The 26,397-nt window shown below is 42.8% G+C and overlaps 1 protein-coding gene across 4 annotated transcripts in view; it reads left to right on the top strand.

Moving 5' to 3' along the window:
- lrp4 (low density lipoprotein receptor-related protein 4) overlaps positions 1 to 26,397 on the top strand; it is a 218,433-nt gene that overhangs the window by 68,812 nt on the left and 123,224 nt on the right. For all 4 annotated transcript variants that reach the window (XM_021606795.2, XM_021606794.2, XM_036980426.1 and 1 more), the window contains exon 2: positions 23,201 to 23,347. In XM_021606795.2, coding sequence (XP_021462470.2) covers positions 23,201 to 23,347 — 147 coding nt within the window. The remainder of the gene's footprint in view (positions 1 to 23,200; positions 23,348 to 26,397) is intronic.

Genomic DNA, 26,397 nt, shown 5'->3' with positions numbered 1-26,397 from the left:
AGTTTGAATATGTTTTTTAATTTGTAAAGCTGGTAAGCTTTCGGCAGTGTATTTTGTCCTCTCTTCGATGTAGGTTCAGTTCGCGCTACTAGTCTATAAAACACATACACACTCCCCACCCCCATAGTGGAAAATGGGAAGTGTGCGTGTGCTACAGATCTAGCTAGTCAGACAGAGAGCAGTAACAGAGAAAGTCACTGAAGCGTCATATCTCTAATACCGACCAGACAGAAGGAGGAGCGCTGTGCTCAATCTATTATTAGGCCTACATTATTACATTACACACACAACACTACCGTTCAATACCACACAGTTCCTCAGATTGCAATTTTTTATTTGGTTTGGGTGTAGTCAAATGATCGTAAAGGGAAATTTAACCGCTGCTCCATTTCACTATATACAGTGCCATCAGAAAGTATTCAGACCCGTTGACTTTTTCCACATTGTTATGTTACAGCCTTATTCTAAAATGGATTAAGTTGTATTTTTCTTCTCATCCATCTTCACACAATACCCCATAATGACAAAGCAAAAACAGATTTTTAGACATTTTTGCAAATGTATAAAACGTTAAACTAAAATATAAAATGTACTTAAGTATTCAGATCCTTAGGTAGCGATTACAACCTTGAGTCTTCTTGGGTATGACGCTACAAGGTTGGCACACCTGTATTTGGGGAGTTTCTCCCATTCTTCTCTGCAGATCCTCTCAGCTCTGTCAGGTTGAATGGGGAGAGTTGCTATATTTTTAGATATTTTCAGGTCTCTCCCAGAGATGTTCGATCGGGTTCAAGTCCAGGCTCTGGTTTGGTCACTCAAGGACATTGAGACTTGTCCCAAAGCCACTCCTGCATTCTCTTGGCAGTGTACTAAGGGTCGTTGTCCTGTTGGAAGGTGAACCTTCGCCCCAGTCTAAGATCCTGAATGCTCTGGAGCAGGTTTTCATCAAGGATCTCTCTGTACTTTGCGCTGTTCATCTTTGCCTCGATCCTGACTAGTCTCTCAGTCCTTACTGTTGGAAAACATCCCCACAGCATGATGCTGCCAACACCATGCTTCATTGTACTGATGGTGCCAAGTTTCCTCCAGAAATGACACTTGGCATTCAGTGTTCAGTCTTGGTTTCATCAGACCAGAGAATCTTGTTTCTCAAGGTCTGAGAGTCTTTAGGTGCCTTTTGGCAAACTCCAAGCGGGCTCTCATGTACCTTTTATTGGGGAGTGACTTCCGTCTGGCCACTCTACCATAAAGGCCTGATGTGGTGGAGTGCTGCAGAGATGGTTGTCCTTCTGGAAGGTTCTCCCATCGCTACAGTGGAACCCTAGAGCTCTGTCAGATTGACCATCAGGTTCTTGGTCACCTCCCCCGATTGCTCAGTTTGGTCAGGCGGCCAGCTCTAGGAAGAGTCTTGGTGGAGCCTAACGTTAGTTAGCTGCTTGGAGGATATCATGCCATTGGAGGAGTGGGTGAGTGACTGACTTTCTCCTCATAATTTTTCGGTGGCTATATACAGCCAGAGATGCAGGTGTAATTTGGTTAGCTAGCAAGAACTTGTACGACTATTATCCAGTAAGAATATCTCTTGCATTTGCAAATTCACTCTGGCTATCTACTCCAATTTCAGAGCAATCTCGTCTGATTGTGCCAGAGCGTAAAACTGATGAATTTACGAATGCGCAACACCCGCTGAATATGACTAGTGTCAGTAAACATAGGCCAAAAAAAATTGAAGGTTAGTCAAGAACGCTCTATATAACATGTAAACAGCCTTACCAGCTCTGCTGCGGTGAGTAAAATGGTGTTCTCTCACGTGTTTTTGGAAGTAGCTATCTAGTAAGCTAGCCAACTTTAGCCAGTTTGCTTGGTTGGGACGAGCATGCATTGGCAGGTAAACTGCAGAAAAATGAGAGGCTGCTGTTCCCCATCGTTTAGCAATGTAATTTTGATGGCCAATAAGCTGTAAAAGTTTGAGAGGGTATATCTTTTATCTTTGTTAGAGTTTAGCTCATCTTGCTTTGGCTAGCATTAGTTGTTAATGTGCATAACTGTTTGTATAAAGCCCTACTGTAGCTCTGATTGGCACTGGTCTGTGTAGACTCGGTTTTATTTGTTGCAGTGTCTATTCCCCAAACGGCTGCTTTCCCACTCTGCATTGCTATAGAATTTTCACAAATGCCTTAGTATACGTAATTCCTAAACTTTCTAAGGATTTTTGAAAATGACCATATCTAAGTGGTCACTTGTCAGAAAATGTTTAACCTCTCTTGGGTAGGGGGCAGTATTTTCACGTCCGGATGAAAAGCGTGCCCAAAGTAAACTGCCTGTTACTCAGGCCCAGAAGCTAGGATATGCATGGTAGATTTGGATAGAAAACCCTCTACAGTTTCTAAAACTGTTAAAATTATGTCTGTGAGTATAACAGAATTGATATGGCAGGCGAAACCTCGAGGACAAACCATCAACAAAAAAAAAGAATGTTCAGCCTACAACTGTTTTCAATGGCTATCACTTTTATTATAAGGCGAAATCCTCCCAGATTGCAGTTCCTAGGGCTTCCACTAGATGTCAACAGTCTTTAGAAAGAATTTAATGCTGGTTTTTGGAAAAATGAGCCAGAAATTGTAGTTTTTCTAGGTGGCTCCCATTTTGGCTGTAGTGTTTCCAAGCGCGTGAACATTTTGGTATTTTTCTCCGGTAAAGACAATAACGATTCTCCGTCTTAAATTTGATCGTTAATTTACGTATTAGGGTACCTAAGGTTTGATTATAAACGTTGTTTGACATGTTTGGAAAAGTTTATTTCTTCCGTGTCGCACCTGCCTGCTTGAAATATGTTTTTCATGTGTTTGTATGCGGGGCGCTGTCCTCAGATAATCGCATGGTGTGCTTTTTCCGTAAAGCCTTTTTGAAATCTGACTCAGCGGCTGGATTAACAAGAAGTTAAGCTTTATTTTGATGTACTACACTTGTGATTTTATGAAAGTTAAATATTTATAATACTGTAGTTTGAATTTCGCGCTCTGCAATTTCACTGGATGTTGGCCAGGTAGGACCTGCCCATAAGAAGTTAATAAAGTGTCATATTCTTCCTGGGGATGTAAATTACCAGATTTTAGTAAGATTTCATGTTGCTAGAATGCTTTCAGTTCCACTTTAAATACAACAACTTTTCACACAGAAGTTATTTTCAATAAGATGGCCAACAGCACACACACTGCAATAACAAAACAGTTCCACTCATCAGATGATGATCATTTAAAACTTAGCTTCTTGTTGAAAGTTATTCTTAAAGGGAGAAGCTAACAAATTAGCAACAACATCATCTTTGATAACACCTGCTGCAGCCGCTGCAAACTAGCCGACAACACAAAAGCTAGCTAGCTAGACTGTGGGAAAACTACTGATTGCTATTGAGCAGTGACCTGTTGACCTTCAAGAAGGCAGAAGTTTCCATACCTTTTTAGAAAAATGGTCCCTCCCCATTAAGTAAACATGTGATTAGTTGATTCCACTGTCACTCCAAAATGTTGCCCTAATACAGTTGAATGACCGATGCCTTCATCTAGCTTCTGATGGCCTAGCCAATGGCTGACTTAGCTAGCTAGATTTATCTCCCCAGAGATTTCAGTGTTACCCATTCCTTTGCAACAAAAACCGAAGAGATTAAATCAGAACATCATTGAAAATAATAATAATAATAATTATCATTATTATTATAATTATTTTATAAATCCTTAGCCTGTAGAAGGCCTGAACTCTTACTATGGTGGTGATTTGACAATTACATTGATGGTCTTGAATTGGACTCGATTTGCTCTGGTCTTGGTCTTGAATCGGTCTCGTTTTAGGTGGTCTCGAACACAACACTGGACAGCAGGTTCAATCAACCAATGACTTTGAACTCTGCCGACTCAATAATTCTAAAATACAGCAATAAAAATGTCTGAAACACTGTTTCCAGAGACTGGAAAAACACCTCAAATACTGTCTAGAGGTTAAGTTTCCGTTTTAAGTGCAAGGTGCAACAAATGCACATATTTTTGAAGGCAGCTGTTAAAGATTTGAAATAAATTCATTAAAATTACGATAGGCTATTGTCAATCTTTTTTTTAACAGACACTCCTTAACTATCTTGTGTCTAGCTGTAAAAAATACATACGTAGCTCATATTTCCTTTTCTCTCCCTTCGATAGGCTATGAATATGGCTTTGGGCTATAGGCTACGCTTTCATAGTTTTATGCATGTCTTTCTCCCGATCAAACAATCAATGTGAAGTTCCATCTCAACAAGTTGTTTATAGAGCCTAAAAACACAAGGTAGCCAGGGGACTAATAATGAGAGAACAAACAATATCAATAGCCTATAGAAAAATCTCTTGCCAAGTTTAATCAAGTTTTAAGCTTATTAAGAAATAAATGATCCATGTGGGCCAAATAAAGTGGTGATCCTAACATACCTCTTACTGACCTAAGACAGGGAAATTTTACCTCGAATGTTACTAGGACATTTAGGTCAGTTAGAATCACCACTTTATTTTAAGAATGTAAATTGTCAGAATAATAATATAATTATTTATTTCAGATTTTATTTCTTTCATCACATTCCCAGTCGGTCAGACGTTTACAAACTCAATTAGCATTTGGTAGCATTTCCTTTAAATTGTGTAACTTGGGTCAAATATTTTTGGGTTGCCTTCCACAAGCTTCTCACAATAAGCTGGGTGAATTTTGGCCCATTCCTCCTGACAGAGCTGGTGTAACTGAGTCAGGTTTATAGGCTTTACCATGAAATGCGAACTTATAAAGCCCTCAACCAACAGTGCAGTTCAAGAAGAAGAAAATATTTACTAAGTAGGCTAAAATAAATAATAACAATAACAATAACGAGGCTATATACAGGGGGTACCGTTATTGAGTCAGTGCGGGGGTTCAGGTTAGTTGAGGTAATCTGTACATGAAGGTGGGAGCGTAGTGATCTATGCATCGGTAACAAACAAACAGTGAGTAGCAGAAGTGTACAAAGTGGGGGGGGGGGGGGGGTAGAAGCTGTTCAGGAGCCTTTTGGTTCTAGACTTGGCACTCCGATACCGCTTGCCGTGTGGTAGCAGAGAAAACAGTCTATAACTTGGGTGACTGGAGTCTGACAATTTCTTGGGCTTTCCTCTGACACCACCTACTATTTTGGTCCTGGATGGCAGGAAGCCTGGCCCCAATGATGTTCTGGCCATTCGCACTACCCTCTGTAACGCAGAGACAGATGCAGAGCAGTTGCCATACCAGGCGGTGATGCAACCGGTCAGGATGCTCTCGATGGTGTTGCTGAAGAACCTTTTGAGGATCTGGAGGCCCATGCCAAATCTTTTCAGTCTCCTGAAGGGGAAAATGTTTGTCGTGCCCTCGTCACGACTGTCTTGGTAATTTTGGACCATGATCATTCGTTGGTGGTGTGGACACCAAGGAACTTGAAACTCTCAACCCGCTCCACTACAGCCCCGTCGATGTTAATGGGGCCCTGTTCGGTCCGCCTTTTCCTGTAGTACACGATCAGCTCCTTTTTCCTGCTCACATTGAGGGAGAAGTTGTTGTCCTGGCACCACACTGCCAGTTCTCTGACGACCTCCCAATAGGCCGTCTCATTGTTGTCGGTGATCAGGCCTACCACTGTTGTGTCATCAGCAAACTTAATGATGGCGTTGGAGTCATGTTTTGCTTTGCAGTCGTGGGGGAAAAGGGAATACAGGAGGGGACTAAGTACACACCCCCGAGGGGCATTAGTGTTAAGGATCAGCGTCGCAGACTCTTTCCACCTGGGGGCGGCCCGTCAGGAATTCCAGGATCGAGTTGCAGAGGGAGGTGTTTAGTCCCAGAGTCATTAGCTTAGTGATGAGCTTCGTGGGCACTATGGTGTTGAACACTGAGCTGTACGATGAACAGCATTCTCACATAGGTGTTCCTTTTGACCATGTGAGAAAGGGCAGTGTGGAATGCGATTGAGATTGCGTCATCTGTGGATCTGTTGGGGCGGTATGTGAATTGGAGTGGGTCTAGGGTGTCTGGGAGGATGGTGTTGATGTTGAGCCATGACCAGCCTTTCAAAGCACATCATGGCTACCGACGTGAGTGCTACAGGGCTGTAATCATTTAGGCAGGTTTCCTTCGCTTCCTTGGGCACAGAGACTATGGTGGTCTGCTTGAAACATGTAGGTATTACAGACTCGGTCAGGGAGAGGTTGAAAATGTCAGTGAAGACACTTGACAGTTGGTCCGCACATGCTTTGAGTACACGTCCCGTTCTTCCGTATGGCCCAACGGCTTTGTGAATGTTGACCTGTTTAAAGGTCTTGCTCAAATCGGCTACCGAGAGCGTTATCCCAGTCATTCAGAACAGCTGGTGCTCTCGTGCATGCTTCAATGTTGCTTGCCTCGAAGCAAGCATAAAAGGCATTTTGCTCGTTTTGTAGGCTCGCGCCACTGGGCAACTCGCATCTGGATTTCCCTTTGTAGGTCGTAATAGTTTTCAAGCCCTGCCACATCCGACGAGCGTCAGAGCCGGTGTGGTAGGATTCAATATTAATCCTGTATTGACGTTTTGCTTGTTTGATGGTTCGTCTGAGGGCATAGCGGGATTTCTTAAAGCGCCCGGATTAGTCTCCCGCTCCTTGAACGCGGCAGCTCTAGCATTTATCTCGATGCAGATGTTGCCTGTATTCCATGACTTCTGGTTGAGATATGTACATACAGTCACTTTGGGGACGACGTCGTCAATGGACTTATTGATAAAGCCAATGACTAAGGTGGTGGATTTTTCAATGACATTGAATAAATCCCGGAACATATTCCAATCTGTGCTAGCAAAACAGTCCTGTAGTTTAGCGTCCGCAGCATCAGACCAGTTCTGTATTGAGCGAGTCACTGGTACATCCTGCTTTAGTTTTTGCTTGTAAGCAGGAATCAGGAGGATATAATTGTCGTCAGATTTGCCAAATGGAGGGTGGGTGATAGCTTTGTATGCATCTCTGTGTGTAGAGTAAATGTAATCTAGGATTTTTTTCCCCCCTGGTTGCACGTGTGACATGCTGGTACAAATTTTGTAAAACTGATTTAAGTTTGTCCTATCGTGATTTAGGGAAAACTTAAATCAAAGGTTGACATCGCCCAACCCTAGTTGAAGGACAAATATAACATATTGTAATCTCTATTTTAGTACTGATTGCACTGAGATTCTGTGAAAATGGCTCTCTAAAGTCAGTGCTGTGTTTTAGGGATGTGTTTCCAGGTAACTCTATATGCTTTGAAGCTCTTTGGGATTAAAGGAATGATCACACACAGTATCTGTGACAGATCTGGACTTTGCAGGGGATTACTGAACTGTCTTAAACAGCGGAGATATCCTTCTTTGCTTCCTCCTTTTTCACGATCTCTCTCCCGTCGTACATAGGCATTCCTGTATTTGGAATGTTTGCCCACTAAAGCTATTCTATCCCTCTTTCCAGAAGACTCCTCTTATTCTTTCATCCTTTTCTATTTGGAAATAACTACTTCCCACCAACTTCCCCCCAACATCCTGCCAGTTGTGGTCATGCCCTTCACAGCGGTGCTAAAGAACGTTTGCCCCTTTCAGGCCTTGCTGTTTGGACCCTGGAGAAAAGGGAGGTATGGCGGTCCAAAGATATAGTGTCCCTGGTCTGAAAGAGAGACCACAATGTCTCTATTGGTCCCGGGCTGGCGGGAGGTGCGCTTGAGGTGCCCCAGAGGAGTGTTTGGCATTCCCCTCCTGTTTTGTGAGTGTTTGACAGGTGAAATAGTGTGGGAACCACAGGGAGGGTTTTCGTTAAAATGCTTTTTGTTGCGCCTGTGTGGGATGTGGAGGTGCGGAGTGAATGCTCAATAGCTCTGTAGGAGCCAGCGGTGAATGGACAAAATGGCCTCCAGTGGTAACTTCCTGTGTCTAAACTGTCCTCTCACCGGAGCCTTCAACAGAAGGGGCCAAGTGAGGATTGCAGTGATATAAGGGGAGAATTAAAATAAGTAATGGTTGTTGTTGATGCCAGGTGTGTGTGTGCCCTTACCCGTGCGTGGGTGCCTTTAGTTTTGTGTCTCTTGGCTTGTCCTGTTTGGGAGAGCGCCGTTCTAACAGATTAGCTACACGTTCCACACAGACAGTGTGTGGTCACTAGTAGCTCCTGCACTGGGGGAGAGATGTGAATGTGGACCATCATGATCCATACAGCCAACTCTGCGTCCACACTGTAGGCCTAGTTGATTGATTCCATAAATTAAAATCGCATAATTATGTTATTAGTTCTCTATAATATTTCTCGCTCGTTTGCTAGGTCCAAACCTTTGAGGCAGCAGAGGACTTTTCACAGGATCGGGTAGGGGGGACAGATGGAGCTTGTGGGGGAGGGGTGGTCATCCACTTTTTGACAATTTGGGAAATAGGAGGGTCATTTGGGGTCCTGAGAACCCCGAAAAATGTGAGGCGCAGCTTTCTCATAGTCTCTCCTTCCTCTATTCTCCTGTTCCTCCTTTCGATTCAGTCTGTTTTCCTCGCTATTGCCAACGAAAGGCAGTGGGAGCAGGGAGAGAGGAGAAAGGGTGGCATAGGAGAGCGAGTGGGACATGGGAAAGGAGAAAGAACCAGTGAGAGGAGAGATACGGAGTGAGAAAAAGAAGGGAGAGGGTGGTGGTAGCAAAGGAAGTAGTTTTATTAACTATGATATTCTGATGGAGTGAGGTATGAGGAATGAGTAATATGGGGCTTTTCTAGCTTTGAGTTGTTTTAAGAAAGAGAAGGAGAGCAAGAGGAAAAAAAGAGCGAAGGGAGTGATTGTTCAGAGTGAGTGCCTTGCGAGGGCCATTGTTCATCCCTCCCTTTTCAGCTAAAGGAGACAGGAGAGGTTCACACACCACTTTCAGGCATCCCGCTGGGCACCCCGGAAGGGGGCCTTTGCAGCCGGTAAAGAAGGCTCGGCCATACGGATAAATCACACTGAATGGAGGGGTCTGTGTTTTCTGTTTTATTCTCTTTCCAAAAAGGAGCCAGAGAGAGAGAATTCAACCACAACCACAGGTGTCCGCCTCGGTTCTAGCATGGTATTGCCTTCAAGTCAACAATTTAATGTGGGTTTTGTTGTTGTGTCTCACACGTGCAATTTTGCACATTTGAGTGGGTGCGTTTGTGACTCTAAAAACCCACACCAATCAATCTTGAGCTACTAAGTGTCACATCATCTGTCTACAAAACAGCCATCTATTGTCCAATTTAACGCACTGTGAAAACTGTTTTGTGGACAGAATGAGTCACTCTAAAAATCTTCCCTGGCTGAAACACGTGTTTGACCCAGGCCCAAACTCTTCTAGGAACTACTATCAACTTTTAGGATGTTGTTCTCCAGTGTCTGGAGAAAGGACAGGGTGACAACATGGTGGATGATGACAAATTGGTCATTGTAAGGTGGCGTCTTATTGCCAGTCACATTCTGCTGAGCGGTCTTCTTCAGAACAAGACTTTCCACAGACAGGATGTGTGTGTGTGTGCTCAAGTGTTTGTGTATGTGTGCTTGTTTGAGACAATTATTTTATAGGTCAGTGTTGGACTGATAGCAGTGCCGTACTGCAAGCCATACATAAAGCCCTGCGTTATCTCAGCTCACTGTTCACCATAGCAGCACCCACCCGTAGCACGCGCTCCAGCAGGTATATTTCACTGGTCACCCCCAAAGCCAATTCCTCCTTTGGACGCCTTTCCTTCCAGTTCTCTGCTGCCAACGACTGGAACTTATTGCAAAAATCACTGAAGCTGGAGACTCATATCTCCCTCACTAGCTTTAAGCACCAGCTGTCAGAGCAGCTCACAGATCACTGTGCATGTACATAGCCCATCTAAAAAAGCCCATCCAACTACCTCATCCCCATACTGTTATTTTTTTTGTCTCCTTTGCGCCCCAGTATCTCTACTTGCACATTCATCTTCTGTACATCTATCACTCCAGTGTTTAATGGCTAAATTGTAATTATTTCGCCACTATGGCCTACTTATTGCCTTACCTCCCTTATTTGCACACACTGTATATAGACTTTTCTATTGTGTTATTGACTGTATGTTTGCTTATGCCATATGTAACTCTGTGTTGTTGTTTGTGTCGCACTGGTTTGCACCATGTTGTGAACTAAAGTCTTATTGTTATGGAATATGTGGACTTGCTGATTCTTCTACACAATCTCTACATGGCCATTCTGCACTTTTCATTACAAGTCATTAGGGATGGGTATTTGAAATTATTTAGCTATTCGAATAATATCCTGCATTTTTTCCCAGATATCCGGATAGTAATGAAAAAAAATGAAATGCCACAACAGCAGACAGACAGTGCACAGTTGTTTTCAGGGTGCTATATCGGTAGTCTTTGGCTAACAGTAGCCTAGGCTAACAGCAACAGTGAAAGAGCGGTCTGATGTTTAAATGTTTAAAAATAAGTTTTCTGGTGAGTGTTTTGGATTGATCTGTGTCAGGTCTTGTGGACCCGCCATTGGTGCGCGCCTGTACTAGGCCAATTGCTATTTAAAGTGTGGAAAATAGTATACAGAGTTCAGGGCTGACTGGATGGCTAAATGGGCTATGAAAGTAAAATGCCTTTTCATGTAAAACGCAACCCATATCCCGTAGCCAATGAGAGAGAAAATGAGCTTGGAAATAATGCAACCACTATGTACGTCCTCAGTTTGTAGGCTACTTACAGTAACTATAAACAATGTACTGTCAAAGCCACGTGACATCTTAAGCAGCAGTAGCTCAGAGCGCCGTACATAAGCGTTGCATTTCATTGAGACAAAGCTTTTGCATTGTTAAAATAGGCCTACAAAAATGATTTACAAATGAATATTAACATCCGTTTGGATATCTGGATATTCTATTAACCATGCCCATCCCTAAAAGCCATTGAGAATAGACAAGATGCATCCCAGTTATTATTTTTACTATAAATGTTTGAACCCTATAGATGGCTTTCTTTATGGCTCTAATGGTGGATATTGGATCTGTGTGGGTCTCCCTATCTGCACTTTTCATCCAGCCTCACTCTGAGCCCATAAAGTGAGTTACAGCTTGCCTGGATGGAGTAATCCCATTTTATTACACGTATCCCTTCAGTCTGAGATCACATTCACAGACTCAGCAGGCTGAGAGTGACTGGCTAGGCCAGAGGAAGGATCTGTCAACCCACACTGCTCCTAGAGGCTGTTCAAGAACACTGTGCTTTGCAGTGTTCAGAGCTAGTGAACAACTGGCAGCTATAGGCAGGGGACATGTTTCGATGGCCTAAAGTAGCCTTCTCTGCTCGTCTCCTTATTTCCTTCATGTGTGCTGACCCACAAAGACAGGAAAGTGGAGCAAGGTATAGTGGGGTCATGCCTACTGGATGCACCAACTGTACATACCCAGGTTATTTTATATCAGTACAATGAAGGAAAGGAGAGTAGAAGAGGAATCAACAAGACTATTGAGATGCACCCAGACTGTTCTCCAATCATCAGTCAGAAAGGAATACAATAATTTTGCCATGGCTCTCTCCCTATCGCTTTCCAGTTCTACTCATCTTTCACCTCATTCTTGTTTGATTCATAGCTGGAGTGGATTTCCCTCTGTTAGCATGTGTACTCATTTTCAGGGTCCGTGTCTGAGGCAAGGGGAGTGGGTGATCGATAAGGCACAGAGAGGGGCCCTAGTCTCCGAAGAGGTTTGGGTTGCACGTAGGGGTTCAGAGGCTTGGCCCAGACAGGAGGCTTATATTGCAGACTACTGTACTGGATCTTGTGCTGGACTGGACTTGGGCCAGACGATAGGGTTACACATACATACACACACCTAAACACTGTGGCTTCAGCAGCATTCCTTGTATGCTGTGGAGAAAGACCGCTGGAATCAGAACTCCCCACCCCAAACATCGGTCACGGACGCACACACACATAATGTTCAGACTCAGCTAGCCAATTCAGCCAAGCCCATCTCTCTGTCTCCTTCCTCAGCCAAGCCCATCTTTCAAGCTCATGCCTCTCTCTATCTCTCCTGGGGGGGTTGGGTTATCGTTTGTGTGTTGACCCTATATTACAATGATCAGCTTTCCAAGATCCTGTGTGGGTGTAGACTTGCGGGTGCTGGCTCTGCTGTAATTTCCCCATACATACGCTCATACAATGGGGCAGAAAAGTATTTAGTCAGTCACCAATTGTGCAACTTCTCCCACTTAAAAAGATGAGAGAGGTACACTTCATAGGTAAACTTCAACTATGACAGACAAAACAAGAAAAAAAAAATCCAGAAAATCACATTGTAGGATTTTTAATGAATTTATTTGCAAATTATGGTGGAAAATAAGTATTTGGTCACCTACAAACAAGCAAGATTTCTGGCTCTCACAGACCTGTAACTTCTTCTTTAAGAGGCTCCTCTGTCCTCCACTCGTTACCTGTATTAATGGCACCTGTTTGAACTTGTTATCACTATAAAAGACACCTGTCCACAACCTCAAACAGTCACACTCCAAACTCCACTAGGGCCAAGACCAAAGAGCTGTCAAAGGACACCAGAAACAAAATTGTAGACCTGCACCAGGCTGGGAAGACTGAATCTGCAATAGGTAAGCAGCTTGGTTTTAAGAAATCAACTGTGGGAGCAATTATTAGGAAATGGAAGACATACAAGACCACTGATAATCTCCCTCGATCTGGGGCTCCACGCAAGATCTCACCCCTTGGGGTCAAAATGATCACAAGAACGGTGAGCAAAAATCCCAGAGCCACACGGGGGGACCTAGTGAATGACCTGCAGAGTGCTGGCTCCAAATTAACAAAGCCTACCATCAGTAACACACTACGCCGCCAGGGACTCAAATCCTGCAGTGCCAGACGTGTCCCCCTGCTTAAGCCAGTACATGTCCAGGCCCGTCTGAAGTTTGCTAGAGAGCATTTGGATGATCCAGAAGAAGATTGGGAGAATGTCATATGGTCAGATGAAACCAAAATATAACTTTTTGGTAAAAACTCAACTCGTCGTGTTTGGAGGACAAAGAATGCTGAGTTGCATCCAAAGAACACCATACCTACTGTGAAGTGTGGCGGTGGAAACATCATGCTTTGGGGCTGTTTTTCTGCAAAAGGACCAGAACGACTGATCCGTTTAAAGAAAAGAATGAATGGGGCCATGTATCGTGAGATTTTGAGTGAAAACCTTCCATCAGCAAGGGCATTGAAGATGAAACGTGGCTGGGTCTTTCAGCATGACAATGATCCCAAACACACCGCCCGGGCAACGAAGGAGTGGCCTAGCCAGTCTCCAGATCTCAACCCCATAGAACATCTTTGGAGGGAGTTGAAAGTCCGTGTTGCCCAGCAACAGCCCCAATACATCACTGCTCTAGAGGAGATCTGCATGGAGGAATGGGCCAAAATACCAGCAACAGTGTGTGAAAACCTCGTGAAGACTTACAGAAAACGTTTGACCTCTGTCATTGCCAGCAAAGGGTATATAACAAAGTATTGAGAAACTCTTGTTATTGACCAAATATTTATTTCCCACCATAATTTGCAAATAAATTCATAAAAAATCCTACAATGTGATTTTCTGGATTTTTGTTTCTAATTTTGTCTGTCATAGTTGAAGTGTTCATATGCTGAAAATTACAGGCCTCTCTCATATTTTTAAATGGGAGAACTTGCACAATTGGTGGCTGACTAAATACTTTTTTGCCCCACTGTATATAGTAGTAAATTAGAAGGTAAATGAGTTAACATTGGGTGCTGGTGAAAGAAAACAGGTTGTCGTAGAAATCCCTTTTTCTTGACTTGTAGTCCCACCAATGATGAAATAGCCAATTCTAGAATAGCCCATTATGTGTTAGTGGACTGCTGTAGATTGTGATGGGTTGTGTTTTCCCTGGAGGACCACCTGTCTAGCTCTGGCCATGCTGAGGGTCCTATGGGGTTCTATGCTCATATACACACATGCACGCCACGTTGTGTGTGGTCAGTGGTCTGTTTTCTCTTTGCAGGAGGTCACACATATACACACACACACACACACACACACACACACACACACCCCAGCGTTTGGCAGCAAAGATAAAACTCTCACTACCTGGAAGGAAGTGAGGGTTTGGCTTACCCCCCAAACACTCTCACACATAGAGCCAGATGAGCTCTTATCTCTCTCTGATCGTTGTGTTCTGCCTGGCTGGTAATGAATTGTGGGGAAATGGCATGTTCCCTTTTAAGATAAGTACCTGGAGAGGTTCCTGTCTTTTACAAAGTAATCTAGTCTGTTTATTCAGGTATTGATCTTACAATCGCCTCTAAAGATGGAATCCACATTAGGGGTAACAGCACCACTGTTTGCCCAGCACCTTTTTATTGTTTTTGTTTTGTTGACAAAACAGCGGTGAGGTGTCATGCAGAGAAAAAAAATAAGAAATTGCAGTGCATATTCTGCTGTTCTATCGTGCGTGCAATGATGTCGTAGAAAAAAAGTGTGTTGTTTTCATTAACTTTGTTGTAGTAATAGCCTATCCCAAACGGACGTGGCAGTTTCACCATTAAAGATTACAGTTTAGACACATTATTTTAGAAATGTTTCGATCCCCACCAAAAATATATTATTTTCAAAGGTATATGATTGAAGCACCGTTTAACCTCTCTGGGATATGTGGGACGGTAGCGTCCCACCTCGCCAACAGCCAGTGAAAGTGCAGGGCGCCAAATTCAAAACAACAAAAATCTCATAATTAAAATTCCTCAAACATACAAGTATTTTACACAATTTTAAAGATAAAATTCTCGTTAATCCAGTCAGTGTCTGATTTAAAAAATGCTTTACAGCGAAAGCACCACAAACGATTGTTAGCTCACCACCAACTCACAGAAAAACACAGCCATTTTTCCAGCCAAAGAGAGGAGTCACAAATAGAGATAAAATGAATCACTAACCTTTGATGATCTTCATCAGATGACACTCATAGGACTTCATGTTACACAATACATGCATGTTTTGTTTGATAAATTGCATATTTATATTTTTAAAAATCTCATTTTACATTGGTGCGTTACGTTCAATAGTTCTAAAACATGCAGTGATTGTGCAGAAAGCCACATCAATTCACAGAAATAATGAAAATACAAGTGTTATACATGGAATTAGAGATATACTTCTCCTTAATGCAACCGCTGTGTCAAATTTGTAAAAAAATAATTACGGAAAAAGCAAGCTATGCAATAATCTGAGTACAGAGTTCAGACAACAAAGCAGACAAAAATATATCCGCCATATTGTGTAGTCAACATTAGTCAGAAATAGCATTAGAAATATTCACTTACCTTTGATGATCTTCATCAGAATGCACTCCCAGGAATCCCAGTTCCACGATAAATGTTTGTTTTGTTCGATAATGTCCATAATTTATGTCTAAATAGCTTCTAAGCGCGTTTGGTAAACAAATCCAAACGCGTGTTCAGAAGTTATATTACAGCCCGTAGAAACTTGTCAAACTAAGTACAGAATCAAACTTTAGGATGTTTTTATCATAAATGTTCAATAATGCTCCAACCGGAGAATTCCTATGTCTGTAGAAAAGCAATGGAACGAGAGCTAACTCTCTCGTGACCGTGCCTCAGAGCCTGTGGCACTCTGCCAGACACCTGGCTCAATCAGCTCTCATTCGCCCCCACTTCATAGTAGAAGGCTCAAACAAAGTTCTAAAGACTGTTGACATCTAGTGGAAGCCTTAGGAAGTGCAATATGATCCCATTTACACTGTATATTGGAAGGGCAAAGAGTTAAACTACAAACCTCAGAGTTCCCACATCCTGGTTGGATTTTTCTCAGGTTTTCGCCTGCCGTATGAGTTCTGTTATACTCAGACATCATTCAAACAGTTTTAGAAACTTCAGAGTGTTAGCAGGCAGTTTACTCTGGGCACCTTATTCATCCAAGCTACTCAACACTGCCCCCCTGTCACCAAGAATGTAACTGCCAAAATAATGGAAGCACTTAAGTAAATATGGGATACAAAGTCTATTGAAAGCAGGTGCTTCCACACAGGTGTGGTTCCTGAGTTAATTGAGCAATTGACTTAAAGATGGAGCCGTACTGAATTGCTGTGTCATTTCTTACAACCAACAAACAACTTTTGACCATCAGATCGGCCGTTACTTACCACAATACTAGTTTCAACTTCGACTCATGACTCGCCCTTGGCTCTTTCTGTAATTCCAACCCAATTTTTGGGCTACCCAAGAAGAAATGCCGACGTTATAAAGGCAAGAGAGGGGGGATTCTAGCAAGATTAAGGCAAAGGGAGAACCAGCCATTCTCCTCCCTCCATGTTATCTCCATTCACTCAATAATAAGATGGATGACCTCCGATTGCGGATTTGCTACCAACGGGACTCTCAAAACTTCAATATTCTCTGCTTTTCCAAAACATAGCTCTCGGACAAGATACCCCCTATGGCTATCCAATGGATTCTCCATTCACTGTGTCGACTGGTCAGAGGGGTCAGGGAAATAGTGTGTTGAAGGTGTCGACCCATTTGATCACCTGTATTGGAATAGTTGATGGTTAAATGCCGACCCTTTTACCTCCCAGTGGAGTTTTCAGCTCTTATTGTTACTGTTGTATAAATTCCACAAGGACAAGAAAAATAAACTGGCACTTAACAAACTGTACGAGGCTATAACCAAGCAGGAAAACATGCATCCAGAGGCTGCTTTTCCGGTTACTGGCAATTCTAATTCAGCATCATTAAGACATGTGATGCCTGAACTTCCATCAACACGTCTCCCTCGCTACTAGGGGCGATACAATCCTAGACCACTGTTATTCTACCCACAAGCAAGCATACAATGCCCTCCCTCGTCCGTCATTCAACAAATCAGATCATGACTCCGTACTCCTGCTTCCTGTTTACAAGCAGAAGCTCAAACAGGAATTGCTCATGACTTGCTCCATTGAGAAATGGTCTCCAGAATCAGAGATTATCCTATAGAACTGCTTTGTTAGCCCTGATTGGAATATGTTTCGGGACAACGCCGATAACATCGAGCTAACAACCTCACTCAACGGCTTCATTCGGAATTGTATCGGCTTCGTTATCCCCTCAGTTAAGGTTTGCTGCTTCCCCAATCAAAAGACCTGGATCAACACTGAGGTTCACGCTAAACTAAAGAATAGGGCTACCTTACACAGGGCTATCACAGACAACCCTGAGGCTAAGGCTGAGGACAGGAACAAGTACAAGAAGTCCTGCTATGACTTCCGCAGAGTCATCAAACGAGCAAAAGTACAATATAGGAATAAGCTGGAATCATATTACACAGGCTCTGATGCCTGCCGCATGTGGCAGGGGCTACAGTCCATTACGGATTAAACGACAAGCATTTCTCTACACCCGCAATATCATCTGCTAAATACAGTTGAAGTTGGAAGTTTACATCCACTTAGGTTGGAGTCATTAAAACTCGTTTTTCAACCACTACACAAAGTTCTTGTTAACAATCTATAGTTTTGGCAAGTGCATGACACAAGTAATTTTTCCAACAATTGTTTACACACCGATTATTTCACATAATCACAATTCCAGTGGGTCAGAAGTTTACATGCGCTAAGTTGACTGTGCCTTTAAACACCTCTGAAAATTCCAGAATATGATGTCATGGCTTTAGAAGCTTCTGATAGTCTAATTGACAAACTTTGAGTCAATTGGAGGTGTACCTGTAGATGTATTTCAAGGCCTACCTTCAAACTCAGTGCCTCTTTGCTTGACATCATGGGAAAATTAAAAGAAATCAGCCAAGACCTCAGAAAAAACATTGTAGACCTCCACAAGTCTGGTTCATCCTTGGGAGCAATTTCCAAACACCTGAAGGTACCACGTTCATCTGTACAAACAATAGTACGCAAGTATAAACACCATGGGACCACGCAGCCATTGTACCGCTCAGGAAAGAGACCCATTCGGTCTCCTAGAGATGAACGTACTTTGGTGCAAAAAGTGCAAATCAATCCCAGAACAACAGCAAAGGACCTTGTAAAGATGCTGGAGGAAACAGGTACAAAAGTATCTGTATCCACAGTAAAACGAGTCCTATATCGACATAACCTGAAAGGCTGCTCAGCAAGGAAGAAGCCACTTCTCCAAAACCACCATAAAAAAGCCAGACTACTGTTTGTAACTGCACATGGAGACAAAGATCGTACTTTTTGGAGAAATGTCCATTGGTCTGATGAAACAAAAATAGAAGTGTTTGACCATCATTATGTTTGGAGGAAAAAGGGGAGGCTTGCCAGCCGAAGAACATCATCCCAACCGTGATGCACGGGGGTGGCAGTATCATGTTGTGGGGGTGCTTTGCTGCAGGAGGGACTGGTGCACTTCACAAAATAGATGACATCATGAGGGAGGAAAATTATGTGGATAAATTGAAGCAACATCGCAAGTTGCAAATGGGTCTTCCAAATGGACAATGACCCCAAGCATTCTTCCAAAGTTGTGTCAAAATGGCTTAAGGACAACAAAGTCAATGTATTGGAGTAGCCATCACAAAACCCTAACCTCAATACTATAGAAAATGTGTGGGCAGAACTGAAAAAGCGTGTGCGAGCAAGGTGGCCGACAAACCTGACTCAGTTACACCAGCTTTTGTCAGGAGACATGGTCCAAAATTCACCCAACTTATTGTGGGAAGCTTGTGGAAGGCTGCCCAAAACATTTGACCTAAGTTAAACAATTTAAAGGCAATGCTACCAAATACTAATTGAGTGTATGTAAACTTCTGACCCACTGGGAATGTGATGAAATAAATAATAGCTGAAATAAAACATCCTCTCCACTATTATTCTGACATTTCACATTATTATAATAAAGTGGCGACCCTAACTGACCCAAGACAGGGAATTTTTACTAGGATTAAATGTCAGAATTGTGAAAAACTGAGTTTAAATGTTTTTGGCTAAGGTGTATGTAAACTTCCGACTTCAACTGTATGTGTATGTGACCAATACAATTTTATTTGTTTTGAAGGAAGACCCAACCGTGATCTGCCCACCATTGCCTCTCTACCATACGAACTCAATACATTTTATGCACGCTTTGACAATAACCTTGTGCTGGGTGTGAGACCCAGAAGATTGGGTGATCTCGCTCTCCGAGGCCGTTGTGAGTAGTCTTTAATCAGGTCAACACTTGCAAGGCCGTGGGGCCTGATTGTATTCAGGGACACGTTCTCAAAGCATGTGCAGAAATGTTGGCTGGTACATTGTCATTTTCAACCTCTCCTTGTCCCTGTCTGTAATCCCATCATTTTAAGATGACCACCATCATTCCTGTTCCCAAGAACTCGAAAGCTTCATGCCACAATGACTGCCACCCTGTAGCACTCATCTGTAATCATGAAGTGCTTTCAGAGGCTGGTTATGGCACACATTAACTTTACTGTCCCAGACACTCTAGACCCACTCCAATTTGCATACTGCCCCAACAGATCAATAGACTACACAATCTTAATTGCGCTGCCTTCACCCACCTAGATAAAAGGAATACTTATGTGAGAATGCTGCTCATTGACGACAGCTCAGCGTTCAGCACAATTTCCCCTCCAAACTCATCACCAAGCTTAGGGCAATGGGACTTAACACCTCCCTCTGCAACTTAATCCTAAACTTCCTGATGGCCCGGACCCCAGGTGGTGAGAGTAGGCAACATCACTTCCGCCACGTTGACCCTCAACACGGGGGCCCCTTAGCGGTGTGCCTAGTCCCCTCCTGTACTCACCCACAACTGCGTGGCCACGCACGACTCAAACACCATCATCAAGTTTGTTGACGACACATTGGTGGTATGGTATGCCTGATCACCGGCAACGATGAGACAGCCTGCAGGGGGGAGGTCGGTGACCTGGCAGTGTGGGCCCCCATCCTCATTGACAGGGCTGCATTGGAGCTAGTCGAGAGCTTCAAGTTCTTCAGTGTCCAAATCACTAAGAACATAAAATGGTCCACATACACGCACCGTTGTGAAGAAGGCACGACAGCGCTTCTTCCCCCTCAGGAGGTTGAGAAGGTTTGGCATAGGCCCTCAAATCTTCAATAAGTTCTACAGCTGAACCATTGAAAGCATCTTGACTGGCTGCATCACTGCTTGGTATGGCAATAGCAACGCCCTCGATCACTTGGCGCTACAGAGTGTGGTACAGACAGCCCCGTACATCACTGTGGCCAAACTCCCTGCCATCCATGACCACTATCTCAGGTGGTGTGAAAGGAAGGCCCAGACAATCGTTAGACTACTACCACCCTAGCCATAGATTGTTCTCTCTGCTTCCACACGACAAGCAGTGTACCGGTGCATCAAGTCTGACACCAACAGGCTCCTGAACAGCTTTTGTCCCTATGCCACTCACATACAATCATCATATAGGCTACTGCTACTCTGTTTATCATATATCCTGATGCCAAGTCACCTTACCCCTATACATATCTACCTTCATCACTCCAGTATCCCTGCACATTGTAAATATGGTACTGGAACTGACTGACCCTGTATATAATATGCTTACTTACTTTATCATGTTATTTTTATTTCTTATTTCTATATATTGTGTGTTTTTGTTCGACCTTGTTGTTTTTAGTATTACATTGTTATTGATGACTGCATTGTTGGGGTTAGAACTTGAAACAAAGGTATTTCACTGTAATTGTGCATGTGACATACAAAACTTGATACATTGAAACAATTAACATTCCATCATGCTTCGGGTCATATATAAAAATGCTGGGCAGGCCATTATTTTGTCTACCTTGGCTATGCCCCCATAGGATGACAATGCCCCATCCACAGGGCACCGAATGCCCCATCCAAGTGGTCACTGAATGGTTTGATGAGTATGAAATTGATGTAAACCAAATGCCCCATCTCAGTTACCAGATCTCAACCCAGTTGAACAAATGTGGAGCAGCACCTGAGACCGTGCTTCCAACAATACATCAAATGATGACATTTCATGTGGAAGAATGGTGTCGCATCCCTCCAATAGAGTTCCAGAGACTTGTAGAATCTATGCCAAAGTGCATTGAAGCTGTTCTGGCATCCTATTAATACACTTTATGTTGGTGTTTTCTTTATTTTTGCAGTTACCTGTAGGTCTATTAACAGCTATTACGGTTCACTCATATGGTTTGAGTTTAATGAATCCACTCAACTTGTGGTTTCATTTTCTGTGTGTGTGTGTGTGTGTATTCAAAAACACACGCAAGTTTGTGTGTGTTTCTGTATTGAACCCTGTCATTTTATAGGTCTTCTCAGTGCAAGTGGCCTGTGCTGTTTAAAGCATGTTTGACAAATGCAGCCTCTCTCATGTGGCTCCATGTGACATGACTGCTCTGCCAACTCTAGACACAAGGCTCTAATTTAGTCCAACATAAACCCTCACTTAGAAAGCCATTCATATAGACCTGCATATACAACCCTGCTCATGGAAACCCATACACACTCATGTAGATTTAGCATAGATTCAATTGTTGATCGGCATGCACCAACCCAAATGAACAGTATTAGTTACGACCTGATCAAGTCTAAGAGGAGTAGTGTCTGTATGCGTGAGCGTGTGTGTGTCTGTATGATGCTCCAGATAATTCCTTGTCTGATCTAGATTCTAATGGGTAAGAAAGAAACAGTGTTTTCAGGCTTTCTGTCTTTGTCATCAGTCATTAGGGCCTTAGTTCTAGCTTGGTCCATTGTTCTATGTGTCTGAAAGGGACAGGGACTGGAGACACTAAGGAGGGACCACACGCCTCAGGGGAGAGATTAGAAAGAGAAGGAGCCAGACATTTTTTGTCTTTGTCGTGTTAGAAGCTTTTGGGAAGAGAGGGTGGGAGAGCAAGACCGAGAATGAAGGAAAAGAAAACAGAAGAGAAGGGTAGGCAAATGGAGAGAGGAAGGGAGAGGGAGAGAAATGAAAAGAGAGGCCATTAATTTAGTGCTGTGGGAGGTTTCTGAAGGTTAGTGTGTGTTTGGTGCCAGGCTCTCCTGGGTTGACTGATGCCTTTGTGAAGAGGCCAGGAACCAACCACACACACACACACAGTCTTTAACTGAGTTCAAAGAGAGATAGAAATGGGAGGCTTTTTTCACTCCCTGTAATTGGACCCGATTTGCTGAGATTCATATAAAGTTGGGGTATTTTTTTTGTTGCTTAATATTGTTTAGTGTAGCCTACTATACACACACTCTTGAAGGTTCTCAGTGGAAAACATCTCACACACACACTTCACCCATTTCTCATTGAAGCTGTCAGCCTCTTTCAAAGGGGCTAAAAGCATCTCAGGAGGCATCGCAGCCTCACTCTCATGTCCATATGCACACACACACACACACACATACAAAACACATGGGTACACACTCACTTGCGTAGTGTTCACACAGAACGCCTTAACATAATGGGAGCCAGTGAAATGAAGGCCAGATATATTTATTGTACAACTTTACCACAAGACTGTGATTCAGTCCCAGCTGAAAACATATCCATTGCGCACACACACACATCCTCCTCTGGTATGCGTAATATCATTATTTGGTGTGTGTGTTCAGGATAGATGAAGTGTATAAATGCACCAGTCTTGGCTACCAGGCTTATAACATACAGCTCATTGGGTTTATGACAGTCAGACTACATGAGTGAATGAGGCTGCTGAGGCTTTCATACGCATATCTCACAGCTCTGCTATGGCATATTTTCATTCCGATATATTGATCTTGATATGGTCTGTGCTCATAGGAGCAGTAGGTAACTCAGAGGTAACATTAACTTTTTTTGTTGTTATGGTTTGACTAAAGGCTGTGTTAGCCTATTTAACTAAAGCAGTGGTGGGAATACTTTTTGGCTCGAGGGCCACAGCTCTTAGGGCTGGTTTCCCGGACAAAGATTAAGCCTAGTCCCAGACTAAAAATCTATTTCATTGGAGATTCATCATTGAACATGCTTTTTAACCCAGGATTAGGCTTAATCTGTACATGGGAAACCAGATCTCAGGCAAGGTTACTCATCGCAAGAGGATAGTCAACCAAACCACCTCTGCTATACAAGCATGTCCTCTAAGTGTATTCTTTTAGCATTTTCCTAACCCGGTTCCGTCTTCTCTCTGTCTCTTTCCAGGCGTGTTGGGCAGTGCGGAGTGTTCATGCGGGCGCAACCACTTCACGTGTGCAGTGAGCGCGTTTGGGGAGTGTACATGTATCCCGGCCCAGTGGCAGTGTGACGGGGACAACGACTGTGGAGATCACAGCGACGAGGATGGATGCAGTGAGTTACACCTAATAATCTCCATTTGTCTTTCACTTTCGCTTGACGTCCTTTACTATATTTAGTACAATCTCGAAATGTTCCACATCATTTTTTTGCTGTTGGGTGTAAATGAAATTTGGTGTCAGCACACACATGCACCAAACACACACACAAAAACTATTTTTGAGTGTTTTTTTGTTGTTGTGCCTTTTATATGCCCTTTTGTAGATATTTGTCCAACCAATCTGTATTCCAAATTATTAAAATCAGATCATTTGAACATGTCTTTTCATGACTTTGGAAAAAAAAGGCCCTCCAAAATGTTGATGTCCCAAGTGTCCAGAGACTAAATTTAGTACAGTAATTCACATACACTTTGAAGAATATAAACAAGAAAATTGTCAGATTTGTCCATCAGTTAGCATGGAGGACAAATTTCCGTTATTGCCATTTTAAAGTACTTCTCATATTGACTCTGAGACATGTTTTGGTTGGTTGTTTGTGCGTGTGTCCAATAGATGTGTCTTATAGTTTGATACCTAGCTCTCTGGTCGTTGACCTCTGTTGGAGGAGGTGAACTGGATTATAAATTGCAACTCCATACAGAGCGTAAATAAACCACCCCAGGACTTCCCCAAGTCCAACTCCCATGTCATGACTGTTGAGTAGCTCTATTCAACTTCACACTCTGTAAAAGTTAGCGTCTGATGGAGCAGGTCAGTTACTTTCCTTTGCAGTTACACCTTTGAGATTTACACTGGGGTTAAGGGGTCTAGGGGTTAAGGGTTTTCTCTAGCAGGGTGATAGTCTCTAGTTCAGGGGTGTCCAACTCATTCCATGGCTGGCCGAGTGTCTGCTGGTTGTTGTTATTTCCTTTCAATTTGTGTCCAATTAAGACCTAAGACAACCAGGTGAGGGGAGTTCTTAAGTAATCAGTGACCTTAACCTTTCTGATCTCCCCATCCCGGATCCGGGATCGTGAATACAGACTCAAGCTCATTACCATAACGCAACGTTAACTATTCATGAAAATCGCAAATGAAATGAAATAAATATGCCATCTCTCAAGCTTAGCCTTTTGTAAACAAGACTGTCATCTCAGATTTTCAAAATATGCTTCTCAACCATAGGAAAACAATAATTTGTGTAAAAGTAGCTAGCTAGCGTAGCATTTAGCGTTAGCATTAGCGTTAGCATCCAGCACGCAACATTTCAACAAAAACATAAAAGCCTTCAAATAAAATAATTTACCTTTGAAGAACTTCGGATGTTTTCAATGAGGAGACTCTGTTAGATAGCAAATGCTCAGTTTTTCCAAAAATATTATTTTTGTATTAGAAATAGCTCCGTTTTGTACATCACATTTGGCTACCAAAAAAAAACGAAAATTCAGTCCTCAAAACGCAAACTTTTTTCCAAATTAACTCCATAATATCGACTGAAAACATGGCAAACGTTGTTTAGAATCAATCCTCAAGGTGTTTTTCACATATCTCTTCGATGATATATTGTTCGTGGAAGCATGGTTTCTCCTCTCAATCAAATGGAAAAATACTTGCACCTGGCTTTGCGCACCAGTTTCGACGCAGGACACCAGGCGGACACTTGGAAAATGTAGTCTCTTATGGTCAATCTTCCAATGATATGCCTACAAATACGTCACAATGCTGCCGACATCTTGGGGAAACGGCAGAAGGTCTAAGCTTATTCCTGTCGCATTCACAGCCATATAAGGAGACATTAGAAAACAGAGCTTCAGAAATTCTGCTCATTTCCTGTTTGACGTTTCATCTTGGTTTCGCCTGTAGAATGAGTTCTGGGGCACTTACAGACAAAATCTTTGCAGATTCTGAAACTTCAGAGTGTTTTCTTTCCAAAACGGTCAAGAATATGCATAGTCGAGCATCTTTTCGTGACAAAATATTGCGCTTAAAACGGGAACGTTTTTTATCCAAAAATGAAATAGCGCCCCTAGAGATGCAACTGGTTTGGACAAATCAAGTACAAGGGAAGAGTGAAAAGCTGCAGACACTCAGCCGTCCATGGAATGTGCTCTGGGAAATCCTTGCTCATACGGCAGGCCTTATTTTGTTTTTCAAATCTGTTTTGGACTACTGACGGTCCAAACAGCAAGTTAGAAGTGACAATTGTATTTGTGTTCAGACAGCAGTCATTTGCTGACATAGCTATGCTAGTTGTCATAGTAATGAATTTGTGTGCGCTCAGTGGTTTAGGCTGTTTGGTGGTGGTGCTTGTGTTTCCTATCACTCAGAAGTTTCTGTTTGTAGCAAGCTAAGGTGGCAACAATGCCTGCCATGGATGTTTTCCAGTTGCTTTAAATGTTAAAAATCATAGGGTAAGAACATGTTTAAAGCCTCAAAGTAACTTTCAAATCAAATCATTTTTGGCTAGCCACAGCAGTCAACTAGCTAGCTAGGTAGCCATTAAGCTTTCTAGCACATTCAGTAAATTATTTGTAAACAATTAACCAGCTAGTTTGCTACCACATGTTATTTTTAAACTGTCAACAGAGTAGCTAGCAAGCAACAAGGTATGAAGGTGGTTTTGAAATGTGACATGAAATATCAGATTCCATGTGCTTTTTGGATGTTCAGACTGCAGGAAAAAGAACACATCGGATATGGAAATAAATAGGATTTGAGTCACTTCAAACTGCCAATGTGAACACTGCTTTAGATGGCCAAGTGATGGCACTAAAACTGTTGAACAATCACATGATATGTATTTAGACTGCTATCAAGGTTTAGGATTAAGATGTGTGGTATATTTTGCTAGTCAAAATCAGATTTTTGGCTTGAGAGCTCTGTATTTATGGTCTCCCGAGTGTCGCAGCAATCTAAAGCACTGCATGGCAGTGCAGGATGCGTCACACATACCCTGGTTCGATTCCGGGCTGTATCACAACCGGCCGTGATTGGGAGTCCCATAGGGCGGCGCACAATTGGCCCAGCGTCGTTAGGTTTTGGCCGGGGTAGGCTGTCATTGTAAATAAGAATTTGTTCTTAACCGACTTGCCTTGTTAAATAAATGTGTGTCCTCTACTTCCC

Source organism: Oncorhynchus mykiss, chromosome 6 (genome assembly GCF_013265735.2).
Source record: "Oncorhynchus mykiss isolate Arlee chromosome 6, USDA_OmykA_1.1, whole genome shotgun sequence".
NCBI classification, from domain to species: Eukaryota; Metazoa; Chordata; class Actinopteri; order Salmoniformes; family Salmonidae; genus Oncorhynchus; species Oncorhynchus mykiss.
The sequence above is the reverse complement of the archived record's forward strand: the minus strand, read 5'-3'. Positions and strand labels throughout refer to the sequence as shown.